Consider the following 16682-nt stretch of genomic DNA (forward strand, 5'->3'; position numbering starts at 1 on the left):
TGTGTTGTTATATTCTCCGGTAGACCATCTTGGACAGGTGTTTCCCGTCGTGCATCGAGCTAAGGATAAAAAATGAGAGTGAGACGGCTCTCGTTGCAGCACAGCAGCTGTGCCGCTGGCTGACTGACAGGCAATGCCGAAAGCAGCTGGCGGACGTCCTGCCACAAACTGTTTACAAACAGACAGTGATATGACACCGGAAGTTTGTCACTGGCGTCAGTCCTTCTTCCGGACACTGCGACTGCCGGATCAAACTGCGATTTAGAGCCCCGACACTTCTAACCCGAGTGTCCGCTTCACTGGCATCCAAGGATCATGCCGCGCCCGTATGAAAATAAGGGTAATGCACCAGCCTGGCACTGAACAACTGGTCTTCCGCTAGAAATTTCCATCATGTTTGTTCTTTGCTCTCACAAGCCACTGGCGTCCGGAGAAGCTGGGAAAGGTGCATCATATCCGACCATGTCAGAACAGTGGGGCAGTGCTCGTATCGAGCCAGAGCACGACTTAAAATATTGGAGTTAGGATGTTGTAGCGCGGGCGTACAGTCTTCACTTGATATATGCAGGACTGCCTAAAAGGCGGACGGGGGGGGGGGGGGGGGGGGGGGGGAGGGGGGCAGGGGGGGGCAAGAACCCCGATATATTAGGGTTGGCCTGATGCATAGAGACTAAAATCGTTCAAGTGGCCTCAGCCTCTGTATCGATTGCTTGTGCTGCTTGTGCGTGGTACTCCTACCTGGATGGACGTGCATCGCTCTCGCTGCCTCCGCTTGCTATGGTACCGGTGCCGCAGCATACCTTCAACGAGCTGCTGCCCAGTCCCGTGCGCTGTTTGCCCGCCCAGCACTGCCTTTTGTCTGCGTCTATGAGGTGTTGTTTCTACACCGAAACGGCTTGTCCTGTTTCCTGGGTGGGGTTTTCTAGTCCAGTTGCTGCGTGTCGAAGTCAGAGCAGGGGATCCAATGATGAATCCATGCTTCTCAGTGGCTCCCCTACTCCCGCCCCCTTCCCTTGCAGCCAGCACCCAGCAAGGGGTGTTTCTCATGTCTGTTTTCAATAAATTATCTGTCTGTACCGCCACAGAAACCACACATCTACCGTTAGCTGCTCGGTTTGCTTTGCAGACAGCTACCTTCCAGTGTAATAGGCTGATCGTTTTGTCTGCCGAAATGCTGTCCTTGAGGCTAAATTGAGGAACGTACACTGCACTATGACATTGAATCCCAGTCTTTGTTTCGAAGATGGCAACTTCTGCACCGGCAGCCGTCCGAACCGTCTGGCAGGCTTCTTTTCCGTGCTTGGCGTGTGTATGCATGCGTGCCTTTCCGGAAGCAAGGTCTCATGCGTCTTGCATTTTGTTGCATGCCTGCTGCCATGTGCAAACCTGCGCTAGCGCAGTCAGGCAAAGAGATGCCTGATGTTCTTCCGGAAAAACCAGACCCGGTCTTTCATCATTTCTGCGTGTGTCCAACTCTTGGTGGATCTGCGTATCAGGGAGTTTACTCACCAGACAGGCTCCGACCTCCGGGGCCTGAGTGTAAACCGGCGGCCGGAACCGTCGCTGAGCAGTCCTCGAACCCCAAGACGTATTTTTTCCGCTGGGTTGTTTTTCTGCAGCTCAACTCCCGCTTCCATTTGTACGTCTTTTTCCGGAGCGCTGCACCCGTTTGTTCCTGGTGCCATCTCCCGGAGGCGTAGGTTGCGCCTGAATGGGCTAGCTCGCCTAACGTCGCAGTCTCTTGTAGAAACAGCTTGCTCCTTGTTTACTCTTGTCCCGCTTTGCTGCATGTGCTTCATCGGCCTCAGGCTGTTTGCATTCCCTGATGCAATCAAGCACGCGAGTTTGGTCATCGGTGGTTGAGGAGCTTCCGTGCACTTTCGTCGCGGGCCGTGTGTCTGCGAGAGTTGCATGTCGATGCAGTATAAGCCACCCACACCGGTGAATTTCGCCTCGGTGGAACATGGGGGAGGCTAACGTGTTCGCTTGATGCATGTGCTCTGTTTCTTTCAGTCTAGTCTCTGTCCTGCCACGGCGTGCTCGGTGGCTCTGAGCCGCCCTCGCCTCGCTTCTTCGCCGCCGACTCCCCGTTTTTACTCCAGGGCACTTCCGTCTGCTTCATGCCCGTAACTCTACACGGTCGAGCCACTTCCCCTTCTAATCTATTCGTTGGAGGCGCCTCATTGCTCACCTTGCAGCGGTTCAGCCACCCCATCTCTCCCGCGTAGGTGATGCCTTCTTCGCAGCGCATGGCTTGACTCGCCGACGGGCCCAGAGTCAGCCCTTGTTCTTCCTTTTTTTTCGCATTTCCTCCATCTTCGTCCGTCCGTCTGCGTCGTAATCGCTGCTTGCTGTTCTCCTGACCCGCGCGCTGCTACCCTGCCGGCGCCTCTCGCTGCTGCACGCCCCTTCCCCCCCCCTAAACATCCGAGCGTCTTCTCTGCGCCGCCTGCGCCCTCTCCGCTGCGAAAATGCCACCGAATCTGGCTTCCGCGGCGCCGGAGCTGCGCAGTCCGGAGTTCCGCGCGGCCTCCATCCCTGGGCTGCTTGGCGGGCTAGAAGGAAGACACCCCCGCGGAGGCAACTCGTCCTCCACACAGGGGGCACGCTGCTCCCAACAGAGTCGCGGCACGTCGCGCTCGGGTAAGAACGAAGAAAAGATTTTGAAGCGAGTCTCCCCCTATATGCAGTGCTCAGCCACTCGACTCAGCAGAAGCAGACGCAAAGGCAAGGTGATGGTTTCACTACGTAAAACAACGGCATCGCTAAACCGAACGGCCCCAGCTAACAGCCCCCCCGAGGAATTCTTTAGTCTACTGCCGCGCCCGCCGTCGGCTTGGGCGCATGGGACAGACTGCTATGCAGAATTTTTTCTGCGCCGCGTTTGAGAGCGAGGCGGCAGAGGCTGCAGCGCCCCTGTCCTGCGAGGGGGAACGCTTCCTGTCTCTTCTGCGTCGGCCTCTTGTAGCTGCGCGTTGCTGTTTGTAAAAATCCTGAGGACCCTCCGTCACGGACGACTTGCGGCTTTCCTCGAGTCTCCTCCGAAAAAATGCACAGCGCGGGAAACTCGCGATTTCTTTTTGAGCTTCTCCTCGCGAAACCTAGACCCTAAAGTGTCTCTCCCGCGGGCGCGTCCCGCTGCGGCTGCCGAGTGTGTCGCGAGCCGCTGAGGCGCAGGGGGCTGTCTGCCTCGCTGCGTGACTCTTCGTGGGGGTATTTTGTGAAAAAAGGCTTGTTTTCTCAGGCGCGAGGGACTTTGAGGGAGGTGTCTCGCGTGTTCCTTCTCAGATCTTCCCGAAGAGCGAGCCGAAGAGGTCCGCAGCCACTACGAGGTGCTCGGGGTGCCGTCCGACGCGTCTCAGGAGGAAATTCGGCGCATTTATTACGGTCTTTGCAAAGTTTATCACCCTGACAAGTGAGAGCTCGGTCTACGAAAAGGCGCGCCTCCCACGAAGAACTAAATGTCTATGCGTGTATATTTTTTTACAATTATACATGCGCGGACTGGTATACTACCTAGCGATCAACACACTGCAAGAGGTGAAGGGCGCAGGCTTCCGTGCATGTTGCGGCCTTCGAAAAAAATCCATTCGCATGCATACGCGTGCCTGTGAACAGAGGCTGACCCCAGGCGACGCCGTGTGTGCATATAGCGATCGCCTCTTCGTTCCTCCGCGGACGGGCGCTGCGCCGATCTTCACGAGGGACCGTCGCCCAGCGCCTGCATGTATATCTTCGATTATCTATACATCTGTCTATCTATCCCATTTATCTGTATCTATACATCTATATATATGTATATATGTGTATTTACATCTAGAAGTATATCGGCGTATATATATTTTGTATTCATATATGATAGAGGCCGGGAGTCGGAGAAGCGCGTTGATTCTTTCTGCGCAGTCACGTCGTTCAGGACGGTGCCAAAATTTTTGTTTTTTCTCAGATCCTCGAGCAGCGTCTATGCGGGGCGGCTGTGCGCCATCCAGCAGGCTTACACCGTTCTCAGCGACGAGACGAAACGGCTCCTGTACGATATCCGCATCGGCATCTACAAGGGCAAAGACAAATGGACAAAAGTACGGGAATTCGCTCCCCTCTGCTGTTTCTTTTTCCTTCCGCGAGGCCGGCTCCGCCGGCTCTTCCGAGCAAAGAGACGCCGATAACCCGCTCGGCGCATACAGTGCATGAGGTCTCGAGGCGTACAAGCTCTCTGGGCGTATAGCGAGCCACACGTGGATATACGGACTGCAAGCATATGGACACGCGGCTATGATACATGCATGCATGTATGCATGTGCACAGATGCGTCTCTGTCCCACCTCGGTTGTGCATAAATATATAAATGATCTCTAAATCTGCTAAATATACCTGCATCAAAACACGCGGCATGAGAATTCCTTGACTTCGAGCGTCGTGGCTTCATTTGCTTGACGCCAATCTGAGACGTCTGTTTCCTCTATTTGCGCGCCGTTTTTCTGTTTTGCGTCTCTGCTGTGACGGGCGGAGTTTACGGCACCTTCTTTCCTTGAAAAGCAGCGGATCTCTGTGGGCATTCGTTCCTCTCGTTTTTCTTCAGGTCGCAGAAGTTTACCAAATTCAGCGGAAGCGCGCGGCCCGCGACATCGAGAACATGGTAGGCTCTCAGGCTGCGCTTTTTGTCGTGAGATCAGGTGTAGACCCTCGCTGTCTTCGCGGGTGTGCGTGTTGGCCTTCCTGTGAATCGTCTTTCTTTCATGCAAAGTCTCCCTTCCGGAGCGCATGCGGCGGCCAAGTCCGCGGAACTTGTCGAGATCTGAAAGAAGCTCGCGCCGCTGCAGAAGGCGTGTTCAGTTCACTTAGCTGTGGCAGCCACGCGGTCACTCGAGCTGAAATGAGTTGAAGGACCCAAAGGAGGTACAGAAGGACGAAAGGGGGTTTGGCGACTACAAGAAAGTGACGAGGGCGGCAGGGAGCGGGGTAGCGAAAGGAGCTACGCGACACGCGCCGCACTCCTCTTCTTCGCGCGAGGCGGCAGACGTCAAAACAGGGGCTCTCGGCCTCAGGAAAGAAGCAGATACAGCAAGAAACTGCAAACATAGAGCCGGATGCAACGAGGAGAATGACGTGCGAACGCTTCGTGCGCGCGACTCCCGCATTCGGCGGGGCGAGTCGGCCTCTGCGGACATGCCGGCGCCGCCCACCGCAAAGCCTGTCGAGTTCTGCCTTTTTCTCAGCGCATCGACTATCAGAACAAGTTGGATCAGGAGCGCAAAGTGGGCGGTAGGTCTTTTGTCGGCGGCTGTGTCGTCGCGAGGTAGGGCCTCGAGGCGCGCCGCTCGAGGATCTTGCGAGTGCGACAGTCTGCGGGTTTAGGGGCGGAGATCTGTGCAGAGGCAATTGACCTCTCGGCTTCTTTCTGTCTCGACTGTTTTCTGCCTCGGCTGCTTCTCTCGGGAGAAGTGGGACGGCTTAGGGTCTAGGGGTTAGGGCCCCCGGGGCAGTGCGGCACCGAAGCGAGAGAGCGACGTCGCTGGCCTGCGCGTGTGCAGCGCCGCTTGCAGGGACTTTTTGCAGAGTGCAGTTGCATGGCTTTGTTTGGTCTCCTTCTGCGCGGTGCTTCTGCATTTTTTCACTCTTTCTCGATTTTTCTGCGTTTTTGCGCGGCGACAGGACTCGTCATTCGGAAGGCGCTCTACGGGAATCTGCGGCTGAGGCGCGCGCTGCTTGAGCAGGATTATAAGGGTGAGAAGAAAGGGCGACAATTGGCGAGAAGAGGAAGAGGATCTCCAAGACAGATAGGCACGAAGGATTCCGTCGTCGCCGCCCTTTTCCAGCAGAACGGAACCGACGAGACACACCGCTGAGACAGCTCTCTGCGCGTTAGAGAAGTGACCGAAATGCGTTTTTGTTGGCCTAGAATCCGGGCGTATGATAAGAGCAAAGGTAAAAATTCTGCGAGCCGCTCAACAGCGGGTGTGTGGATTCTGCCGTTCCCATCAGGCCCGATTAAGGAAGGCTGCCTGGAAGGCCCCTTCCTCGACGTCACAATTCCTCTGCAGGTAAATCTCGCCACGGCGCCTCTGTGCGTGCATTCTCTTATATATATCTATATGTATAGTTATATACATGTGTATATGTATATCTATTTCTATATTTATATCTACATATTCATATGTCTAGGTATATCTAGATATAACTATGTATATATATGTTTACAGGTATGCATGAGTGTCGTTCCGGAGGCGCATGCGTCTTCTCGTGAGTCTTTTAAAACGGAAGAAAACAGAGTGAGGCCGCTTGATATGCGGCCTGGGTGAGCGACTGCCTTTCTCACGGCGCGGCGCGTGCATGCAGGCGGAGACGAGGCGACGAGGCGTTCCTCGGCGCAGCAAACATTTTTGAGAGAACAAAGCACGCGCGGATAGACATGCAAATGCATATATATTGCGATGTGTGGATATGAGTTGGGAGATGCTGTGGCGAAGCAACAGAGAAGGGGACGCCCTCTGGTTTTTGAGGAAATCTGGGAGTATCTTCTTTTTCATGGTCACTAGAGAAATGAGGCGACCTGATTCTCTTTCGAGGCTCTGTCTGTTCATCTTATCTCCTTTGTTCGTTCCTTTTTCCCTCTCTGCGTTCGCAGTGCCAAGTCGACAATTCGCGATTCATTTTCCCTGGAGGATCGGGGTCGTCCATGGAGCTGCTCAACGGATTCTACAACCCGGCCCCCTGCGTAAGGCTGCGCCTCGCACAGAAAAAAACCTCCTCGATGCTCACACGCGCGTCTGTCTGCGGTGTCTGCACATCACAGATAGTGCTGAGGCCGCTGACGAGTTTGCGCTACGCAAAAATATTTTTTTTCTCCGTTGACGGGACGGATGAGCGTTGGTCGCGGCGCTTTCGCCTCCAGCAGCAACGAAGTCACAAAGAGAACTGTTCCGCGGGGGACGAGTTTCATGCGTGGGGGTCAGGGGGTACGCTGGCGGGCGTGCCTATACGCATATGCGTATATATATGGATAGATTGCTCTGCTTATTTGCCTAAATGTCTACGCGTGAATGTGGATAAGCGCATGTGATGCGCATTTTTTGTCTTTGAGAGCGTGCGGCGCGTTCGCATGGGCGGGTTGTTGCATGCGCTCGGGTAACTTCTGTGGACTCACGTTCTTTTTTTCAGGTTCGCGAGCACGACATCTGCCTCTATGTCCTCTACGAGTTTAAGGTAAACACGGGGTCTGGGCCGCTTGAACACGTTCCCGCATTCGGAAGTCCTATTTTAAGGTCTGCATGAAATCAGCTCTAAACAAGTTTTTTGTGTATGGTCTACGTTCCTCTTCGTCTTAAAGCGGTTTTCTGGCTCCTTTGCCGGCGTTTAGGGTCTAGGGTTTGGGCGGCTCTGGCGCTGCCCGGCTCGCGCACTCACGCTCGGTGTGGCGGGTGTTTTTCGGGATTCCGTGTGTCGCTTTCTTCTCCTGCAGGTCTTCTATCTGTTTTTTGCGCCACTCTCTTGCACCGTGAGGGTTGCTGCCATCTCGCCGTGACTTTGTTCGTTTCCTACCGTCGCTTTGTTTCGCTCGCGCGGCGTGGCTCGGGGGCCTTGATCCGCAGAACTGGATTCTGTCTTTTCCTTCGCCAGGGCGCCTTCCACGAGGTGACCGTCTGCGACCGATCCTACTTGGCGATTCCTCTGAAAGGTGAGAAACGCCGTTTGTCTAACAGGGGGGCACGGGGGTCTGCACGCGGAGGGCGTGCTTCTCTATATCCACTGAAGAGTTCAGCAATGCGCATCCAACCCCGAGAGCCGATCCGCTTCCTTTCTTTCCCCTCTCACCCGTGCGCGCTGCGCTTTGCATTCGCCGTTCTGTGGAGCGCGGGGTGTGAGAGAGCTTTCGCCGCAGCTGGTTCAGCATTAACCTATATATATATACGTATATTTGTGCAAATGTATAGGTAGATATATACATTTGCATACATATGTGTGAGCACTGATCTGTTTGGGCCTGAGTGGCGAATTTCCCGATTTTCTGCTGTCGTCGTCTTGCCTTTTTTCTTGACTGCGCCTTCATGGGTGGCCGCCCTCTGTGTGTGGGGTGTCTCTCTGCGTGTGGCGCCGCAGGCCACCGGGTGTCTCCGGCGATTGGGCCCCGCGGGCCTTACGCACCCTCGAACGTTCAGCCCCTGCGCACGCAGTCTCCGGCGGATGGCAAGGCGAGCCCGCGGACGCAGCGGACGCATCCTGGTTTCGGCTCGTCGAGGAACTCGCATACACTCAGGTACGCAGGCGCGCGAGTCGCCCGCAAACTCCGGGGCGGACGGCAGACTGCCTTCACACATTTATTTGGAGAGATCTTCGTGACAAGAGGGCGGTGTCTTCGTCCGCATCTGTTGGGGTTTTTGACTGCGTATGCGTACGCGTAGAGTTAGAAGAAAAGGGGGAGTCTGAGTCTGCAGGGTACCCCGGCCTTTGGGGTACCGCACCCATTGTCACACATAAGCGCAAACGCACGCAGGCAGACAGGTGCATGCGCAGGAAGAGGAGAGCATGCGGATAGCTGCGGCGGCCCAGATATAAATGGTGCATGCGGGTGTGGCTGCGAGGCGTGTTCAGTCCTAGGAAGACGCAGGATGTCTTCTCGTGGAGGGGTGCGAGCGGAGAAACCGAGCAAGCTCGTGACGGGAGTGCTTCTTCGGCGATTCTGCGCGTCAGACATCCACCAAAGCTCCTTACCCTCCTCTCCTCTGTGTCGACAGGTAGTTTCTCAAGGTGTGTGCGTCGCAGTCATGTGAAGCATGCATGCTCACTTCCCGGCTGTTTCTTTTTTCTCGTTTCAGCGAAACAACGAAGCGTGAGCGCGCGCTGCGCGAGGCGCAGGACATGCGCGACCGCAGACTCCGCAGTCTGCTGCTGTGGGCCTCGAGTAAGTCCACCTCCCGTCTTTTTGATTCGCGTCGCCTGTCCTGAAGATTTTTTCCGCACTGTCACTGGAGAGGCGAGAGAGCCGCGCGGTCAACTGAACCCACAAGCTCAACTCCGAACCCACGCCTAGCGCCGCGTGCCGCCTGTTCTTTATTTTCGTTTTTCAGTTTTCACCTGGTCAGGCCTCTGCCTGTACGCGTGTGCGTATGACAAAGCGAGCGTGACAGACGCGCTGTCCACGGCCGTCGGCGAGCGCGCAGCTGCGCGCTGTTCAGTTTTCTTTCCGCCGACTTTGTCGCCCGAAAGTCAGCGCGCGTGGCTGCGGATTCTTCACTTCGGCTTCCTGTCTGAAATGTAGGTTTCACGCCCAGCGCGGGGCTCTGGACCCGGAGTGCAGACGGTCGGTTGGGATTCAGCATTAAATCAAAAATCTTGGAATATTTTTATAGATAAGGAATTTCATAGTCTACTCCATTTAAATGTGATTTTTTTGAAACTCGTATATTGCAGAGGCGACGCAGCGGACGCCCGAAGGAGTGAAAAGGAAAGACTGCATCCTTGAAGCGTCCCGAATCCTTTTTAAATTATGTTTGTCCGCCTGTGTAAAGTCACGGAGGCGTGCGAGCAGCCGCAGAAACCTTTCCGAGGTCTCACTGTGTGAGTCTAAGCCTCACGGAGAGCGGCATGCGCGATATTTACTTGCCTAGGCATGCGTGTCTGCAGAGGGAGAGGTCGAAACCGCCTGTTTGGCTGCCTCGTCGCGCATCCGTTTCCACGGGTGCTCGCGTGTTGGCGTCCCGTATTTCTTCTCAGAAGAGACGGTTGCGTGGGAGCGTGATTCGTACCAGGAGGAAACACTACAGGCGATTCGAGTGTTTTCATTCGCGTGTGGCGGTTTGTGGCGCTTTTTCGTGTCTCGCAGGTGGCCGTTTTCGGCCGTCCGGAGCTAGATCTCGACAGCAGGCGGGTTTTCACCGCACCCCTCGACTGCATGCGGGCTTCGCGGGGGGAGCGGCGCTGCAGCCCCTCGAGGCCCGGGGGTCGGGCCTCTCTTGCCGCCAGAATTAGCCTAGCCTCTCGTCGCCATTTTCAGCGGGTTTTGTTGCTGCGGCCGTCGGTCCGCGATGTATCGGAGAAGCGAAAGGGCCGCGAGGTCTCCAGCGTGTTGAACGCGGGAGACCTCGTGAAGCGGGTCAGGAGCTGCAGCGTGCCTCAGCTAGAAAATGGCGCGCCGACCTCTCTTAGACTTTTTGAGATTGGAAACTTCCAGTGACCCGAACATTTGACTGGTTAACCAAATTCCATTTCGCCGGAGCAACGCCGCTCTTAGGTCTCGACACAGTGAGGGGAAGGGGTCAGGTGGCGATAATAAGCACCTAGTCAGTTTTGCAGGGAAGAGCACGAGTTTCGACTGCCGCGTATCAAGCGGGCCGTCCGCAGAGCGTGGAGTTTTGTTACAGAGTCAGCGAACATCTGTCGCGACGAGCCGCTGACATGGCTGTGAAAGATTTTCAGCCGTGGGAGGCCGCCCCAGGCCTCAGCATCGGATTTGTGTCACTGCGGAAAGGCTGATCCTAGCTTTCAAGTTGACGCAGGGCAGCGAAACGGGGCACACTTCACGGTGCGCCAATCCTTAACGGTGCATATGCCTGACGCGACATGGACGCCGCACACACATCAGAAGCAACGCGCTCAGGCAGGACGTCGCCCGCCGCCGAGCCGCGGGAACTGTTTTTGCCTTTCGTTACGTCATTGATCAAGTGCGCAGCGCCTACGGGGAGAGCCTATGTAACTCCTTCGCGTGAATGAACCAGGCTCTGTGCACACGAGCCCGCGTTTCACGTCATCATCCAACAGTTCCGTTGCAAATCGCTGTCGTCTTCGCCCTCGCACGAACTCCCACCGTCGCCTTTGCACTGTATATCGCGGCTTACTCCTCTTCAACTGCCTACCAACGGCCAAAAGATGTCTACGGATGCAAAGCCCCACGACGCATGGGCACGCAGAGGGAAGTTCCGTTGACCTGTTGCATGCACACAACCTCGATACCTGGCGTAGTCGGTGTGACCTACGAGAGCGCGTCGAAGATGTTACAGTTCGCGCTATTTCATGTATCTGATCTCCGTCCTCTGGAGGAAATCGAGCTACTCTCCTGAGTCGTCGTCCGCCTTCCGAGTCCATATCGAAGCAACGAACGAATCTGAACTTCTGTGCCTCTTTCTACAGCGGAGTAGAGCGTACTGATTTTTATCCTCGAGGCAATGCTTGCGGCAAAGACTGCGGTGTGGCATCCACCAGCTTTGCGATGGAACTCCGGAGGCCAGGCTGATGCATTGCTGATCCACATCTGATAGCAAGTCCCGTGTGGCTCCATCGCCTCTAACCGCATGATTTCTGAAAATAACTAGCTCGCCACGAAACCACGCTCCAGTGTTTGGAAGTCCCCGACCAATCGCCAGAGGACGGTGGCAACAATTTTGCAGGGCATGACTGGTCGGGTTGTTGCCGTATAAGCGATGGATTTTCCGTGGGCTTTATTGACGAGGGGTCTTCCAGGGGCAGCACCCTGATGTGCCTGGAGTACTGAAGATCCAAACGTTAATTTAAAAAAAAAACATGGTGTTATGGTGCCACCTGCACTGGCCTCTTGTTGGCATGGGAAAAGCCCACGTGGCAGTGCAGCTTAGCTGAACAAGGACCGGAATCCTGTATCTGACTACCGCAGTAAAACTGGTACTACTATGCTTGCTTCTATAGCGCATGCCAAACGAAGGCTCATGATCATATTTATATTATGGCACAGAAGTTTGAGTCAGCATCCGATGGGCGGGGCAGAGCATAGCGTCGCCGATGCGCCATTTCCTAGCATTACCTTGGAAATGCGGCAGACCTTTCGGAGCTCCGGCAGATGCATCAGATCAACAAGCTTCGCGCAGTGGAAAATAGTCTGGCATAGCTCGCGCCCAAATCTGTAGAAAGTACAAGCAACAAGATAGCAGGACGCAGGGGAAGAGGTGGCGGTAGTCCGTGTTAGGCTTGGATTTTGGAAGCATTCGCCAGGAGCCCGATGACGACAGACCTCTCAGGCATACCCCATTTTCCTCGATGCATAGCTGACTCAGTCCATGCGCTGCTGGAGCTGTGAGCAGTACGCCACGATTCCTCGTCAAATCGGAGAAACACCGACCACACACGAAGCTGGCGCATGTAGAGTTACGTGACCCCTCAGCTCGAACGGCACTGCGCGGGTTACGTCCTGAATGTTATGCATCACGCTTACTTCACCACGCGAGTTGTACTCCTGATGCATAACTCGAACTTCAGCCATCAGTGTACACGAATGAACCGAATGCATTATATACCAGCAACTGGAAGGATATCTCCGCACAGCTTGACACACGGACTCTCCGGAGCATACTGAAAGTTCACTCACATTGCTTTCAGCTTGCGTTTTAAGGTCGACAAAGTGAAGCCGGTGGGATGCAGTTGAAGCAGGTGTTCGACGCAGACCTGGATCTCTCTTATGTCGGTGATGCACTTCTTCCCTCGCCTTTTCTCATCTGGCAGGCCCTGCGAATAGGAGGTATCCCGCCGAACCCGACTAGTTCATCATTCCACAAATGAACCGGTGACACACTTCTCACACCAATGATCATAAGATGCCCACAACGTCACAGGTGCCTTTCACCTCAACCTGACAACCGTGGCCATCACCGAGATGATCGACCTCTATCTAGCATTCTGGCTCGGTTGACGGCGGCGGCTGCTCACGATCCTCAACCAGAAGTACAACGAGCGGAGCGCGTACGGATACGAGCTATAGAGTTGTCCACCGTACTTTGCCAGCTAGCCCAGCGACAGCAATAACCCTCTACCTAAACTCTATTTTATTACTCAGTACGCAAGTGATTTATCGCCAGCCTGGCGTCACAACGCCCTCATAGGACTCCGGATCTACCCGAAAAAGGTGGCACTGATACCTACCAGACGTCCCGCCGTTGCTCAACGGCGAACGCTCGTTAAGCAATGCTAGCGAGAAAGCATAATATCGCATGAGAAACGCCCAGCTTACGAGAAGAGCGTTGGCGAAGACCGAGCACGCCGAGATGGGTTTGAGAACGTTATCCTCATATGCAAGCAAGAACTTGGAAGATATTGCCAGTTGAACGACGTGGCAAAGTTGGCCAAGAGAGAATCCTCTGAAAAATGGCAGGTCGAGCTGCTTCAAATACTTAGCTAAACCGTATCTGAGGACATGCACCACGGACGCAAACACGAGCTGCCACACCGACTGAGTCACAAAGTTACTTTTTTGCACAATTACCTCAACGAAAACCCGTTAGCCTTCTGGAAATGATACTTGGCGCTCGCGCAGGTCGAGGTTGGGGATACACAGCCCATAGTGCCTCCCTTCCTTTTTTGAATATGGCAACATAGGCAGGCGTGGATTTGGTGAGTCGCCAGCAGGGTCTTGCAAGCTTACATTACCAAGACAATCCCGCGCACGGCAATGTACAGTGCCGTCGAAGATGTCTCTTACCGGCCGCCTCCGATCCCATTCGGTGCCGCCGAACGAAGAAACTTCTGATGTAGGAAGTCGCTGAACTCTGTCCACATCGAGGTGGGATAGGGGTCACGGAAGTTGTTTACGTCTATCCATCCTCGCGCGTTTGGGGGGTCGACAGTGAAAAACACGGTGCGTTCTCCCTGCTGAGGTATCCACTCTATGCGGTAAATGCTCGGGAAAAGAGCATACATTACAATCTGCAGGCGGGGGCAGTCCGCGGCAACACAACACCGTACAGTAAGCCTTCAATTGTACCCGCGACTGGCACGCATCAGAAATGTAACTTTAGGCCCACTACAGGGACTGCAGGTGGAGATGAGACCTAACTTGCAATACTGTACCATGCGCGCAGACTATCAAACAATCTTCACAAGCTTTACGGTGCTCCACTGTGCGTCGATGCTTGGTGTTCGGTACTTGAGGGAACATCAGAGATGGCTGAGCGAAAATAGCGGTCTATTGACAGAGTGGTGCCCAGGATGAAATAGCAGCGCCTCCGTGAGCGGGTTCCAGCGTCGTGGGCTCTCCACCGTCCCATCACGGTCTGATGGTGGTTCTGGGGATGACGCCACGCGATGCTAGCAAAACGAAAAGAGACATCTTGTCGCCCAAGGGATGCTGCACAAAAGTAATTGATAGTACCGTGGAGCCTGGAAAGGTAGGCGAAAATTTGTGGCTGCGAAAAAACAACTACTGTCTTACGAAGTTGCTGTTTGCTAGATGCGAAGCCCCGGACTCTCGAAGTCGTCCCTTAAGAGTAAACACTGTGGGAAGAAGTTGATCATCGTAGAGGCTCATGAGGGCGCCATGGAGAGCAGGTAAGTCCCCACTGTCTACCCTTGGGGTGTCGCAAACTGAAAGGAACGCGGACAGACAGCACACACGAATACGACTTGGAAAGCCGCACGCAAGGATGTAAGAGGCTCGCTTCGGGCGTATTGCATTCCCTCTTTTTCCGTAGTCCAGCAAGTTTTGAAAGCAGCTTCGAAATACAAGTGACACGCGAAAGCTGTGACACGTGCTCAAATAGGCGTGATGGAGATTGCTACGATGCGGTTGTGGCTGTAACTCGGAGCAATATTTTTGAACGTAGACACCAGTGCCAGAATGCCCAATAAAGTACGCAGATATACCCTGCTAGGGATGAAAGACGAGAATTCAATGACTGAGTCACGTGTTGCCCAAATATGCTGCCAACGTTGCTCGCACACTGAACAACACGAACTGAAAAAGCACCACGAGCGCACCGCAGTGGGGACGCATGTGCGTATTACAATGCCTTCGCCTGTTAGGGCCGTCTCTCGACGTCTCGCGATTCACGCCTAGAGGTGGCACAGAATCCTTACGGTAGTATTTGTGCGACGGTCGCCGAATGTTCCACGATGTGCGTTCTGCCGGGGTACTTGGGGGCGCACCGGAGAGAACAAGGAGATCACCCATCCGCGAAACGAGGCTTTCTCCCTCAGATTCATCGCTTGGGAGGCTAGTATTGGTCGCGGTAAAATCCGCGTTCCGCATAAGAATCCCTGCTCCGCTTTCCGTTTGCCGCAGCACTCGCGGCGGGGCTGGCACACTCTGGGTTCCATAGCTGCATGTTACAAGGCAAGAGTGAGCAGGCGCCCTCGAACTGCAATGGACACACAGGATATCTTGCCTCTAGTGCTCGTAAGCCAATCAGTTGCGTATTGCCGTGATGAGCGACAAGGCACTCGTAGCACTGTTCTCCCAGCGAGGCGCGAAGTTAAGAGCCTCGCACTGCAGTGGCCACGCGGTCTACATCGCTCGCGAAAAACGACTATTTCTTATGTTGCTTCTCCTGTGACCTCACTTGCCACATGTAGCGTCGCGCGTGTATGCAAGACACGGAGAACATCAACGCTTATGCATAGTGCGGCTTCCTGCAAAGCACCGCGGAGAGAACTGAGGGAGGTTGTTGTTACTTTCGGCAACTTACGTGGCGAGATTCATAGGCCAATGATGCAGACTGCTCACCGGCATGGACCGGTGAATGACAGCCTCGCCAATGTCGCCGCCGCTATTCCGAGACAGAGATAGGGCAGATAGCTGCTCTCCTGCTGGGGCGAGTTTCTGCCATGAAGCAGGAGTGAACGAGAGGGAAGGTCTACAGCTAGCGGCTGGCAGCATTCGTTGTCCGCTCTGGCCAGAGTGTTCTGAAAAGATCACGAAACAGCGGCTGCGCACGGACTGTCAGAGCACTGGATTCACTCCATCCGCCCAGCAGTTCTGCGTGTGAACAGAGCTCTCTTCAGGTTTGGAAAACAGTAGTCGCTCGCATTTCTAGTCTCTCCTCTGTTCCACCATGAGCCACTGCAGGATACCAGTGCAGGGTGTTCCAACCTGGGTATAACCGGATCTGCCATGCGCCTAACTCACGTGCCATTCGGTCATTTTCCAGTAGAGGTCTCTTGATCCATGCTGCCTGTACTCGTGGCACACCCTTGTAGACGCCAGCGTTCAAGACAGCGTCCTGATTCCAGCCTTCCAAAACAGTGAGTTGCCGTTCCATTTCCACCAGACACGGAAGGACCTGTACAGGTGAAGACACAACATTAATCTTATCGTAATACCACAAAGTCCCTCAACTGCAGAGAGTATCGCATGCCTCTTCGCGCTTGACGGTGTGGTCTGCTTGCTCAGAATGCATATCTAGCTTTGTTCTGAAAGACTGGAGTACCTCCGGGAGGTTCCTCTCAGCTTCCCCCGGCTTTTCTTTTAGGGCATTGAAATCAGATGTTGCAGTAACGGGAATTGGTGAATCCGAAGAAAAAGGCCGCGCACAAGTTCTCAATAAACTACCGCTATCGAGCGTGAGAGCATTGAAGCACGAGGGCGCCCTGGAGTTCAGGAAGAGAAAGGGGTTCTTGGCACCTATTCTCTTTTCGGTGCCCTGAAAGGCATATACCAGTACCAGTGAATCGCATGGAAGAAAGCCGGAAAACGAGAGGATTACCCCTCATGGATGCAGGAGCGGCTACGCTGAAGCCTCTCCTCAGGCTTCCTCGTGGCGCGCCGAGGAGACGGCAATAAGCTATAACCAGGTCAGCTAGCTGCTCTGTTGATCAGCGTCTTGTTCTGTCCTCTAAAGTGGCTGAGCCCACCGCGTTTCGCGATGAACAAAAGAGTCGCATTGGCGCGAAGTTGCTCTGGCGACGGAGTAGTACCGAACGAAACATCGTGGGCAGGGCGCGGGCAAGTC

The 16682-nt window shown here is 54.6% G+C and overlaps 2 protein-coding genes across 2 annotated transcripts; one reads left to right on the forward strand and one right to left on the reverse strand.

Annotated features, from left to right (window-relative positions):
- Positions 1-2471: 2471 nt before the first annotated feature.
- On the forward strand, positions 2472-9848 carry BESB_014970 (DnaJ domain-containing protein; the record flags this gene model as incomplete). The annotated part of the gene is made up of 14 exons (XM_029360226.1): positions 2472-2643; positions 3289-3415; positions 3947-4079; positions 4580-4636; positions 5217-5262; positions 5653-5724; positions 5983-6041; positions 6626-6715; positions 7159-7203; positions 7618-7675; positions 8098-8254; positions 8814-8899; positions 9081-9252; positions 9821-9848. The coding sequence occupies 14 exons, from the start codon at positions 2472-2474 to the stop codon at positions 9846-9848; spliced, it is 1302 nt and encodes a 433-aa protein (XP_029216893.1).
- Positions 9849-11302: 1454 nt separating this feature from the next.
- Positions 11303-15610, reverse strand: BESB_014980 (uncharacterized protein; the record flags this gene model as incomplete). The annotated part of the gene is made up of 8 exons (XM_029360227.1): positions 11303-11473; positions 11771-11867; positions 12332-12468; positions 12971-13145; positions 13439-13662; positions 14168-14319; positions 14812-15053; positions 15420-15610. 8 exons carry the CDS (start codon positions 15608-15610, stop codon positions 11303-11305), a joined length of 1389 nt encoding a protein of 462 aa, XP_029216894.1.
- Between the last annotated feature and the right edge of the window lie 1072 nt (positions 15611-16682).

The sequence above is a fragment of the Besnoitia besnoiti genome, chromosome IX (genome assembly GCF_002563875.1).
Source record: "Besnoitia besnoiti strain Bb-Ger1 chromosome IX, whole genome shotgun sequence".
NCBI classification, from domain to species: Eukaryota; Apicomplexa; class Conoidasida; order Eucoccidiorida; family Sarcocystidae; genus Besnoitia; species Besnoitia besnoiti.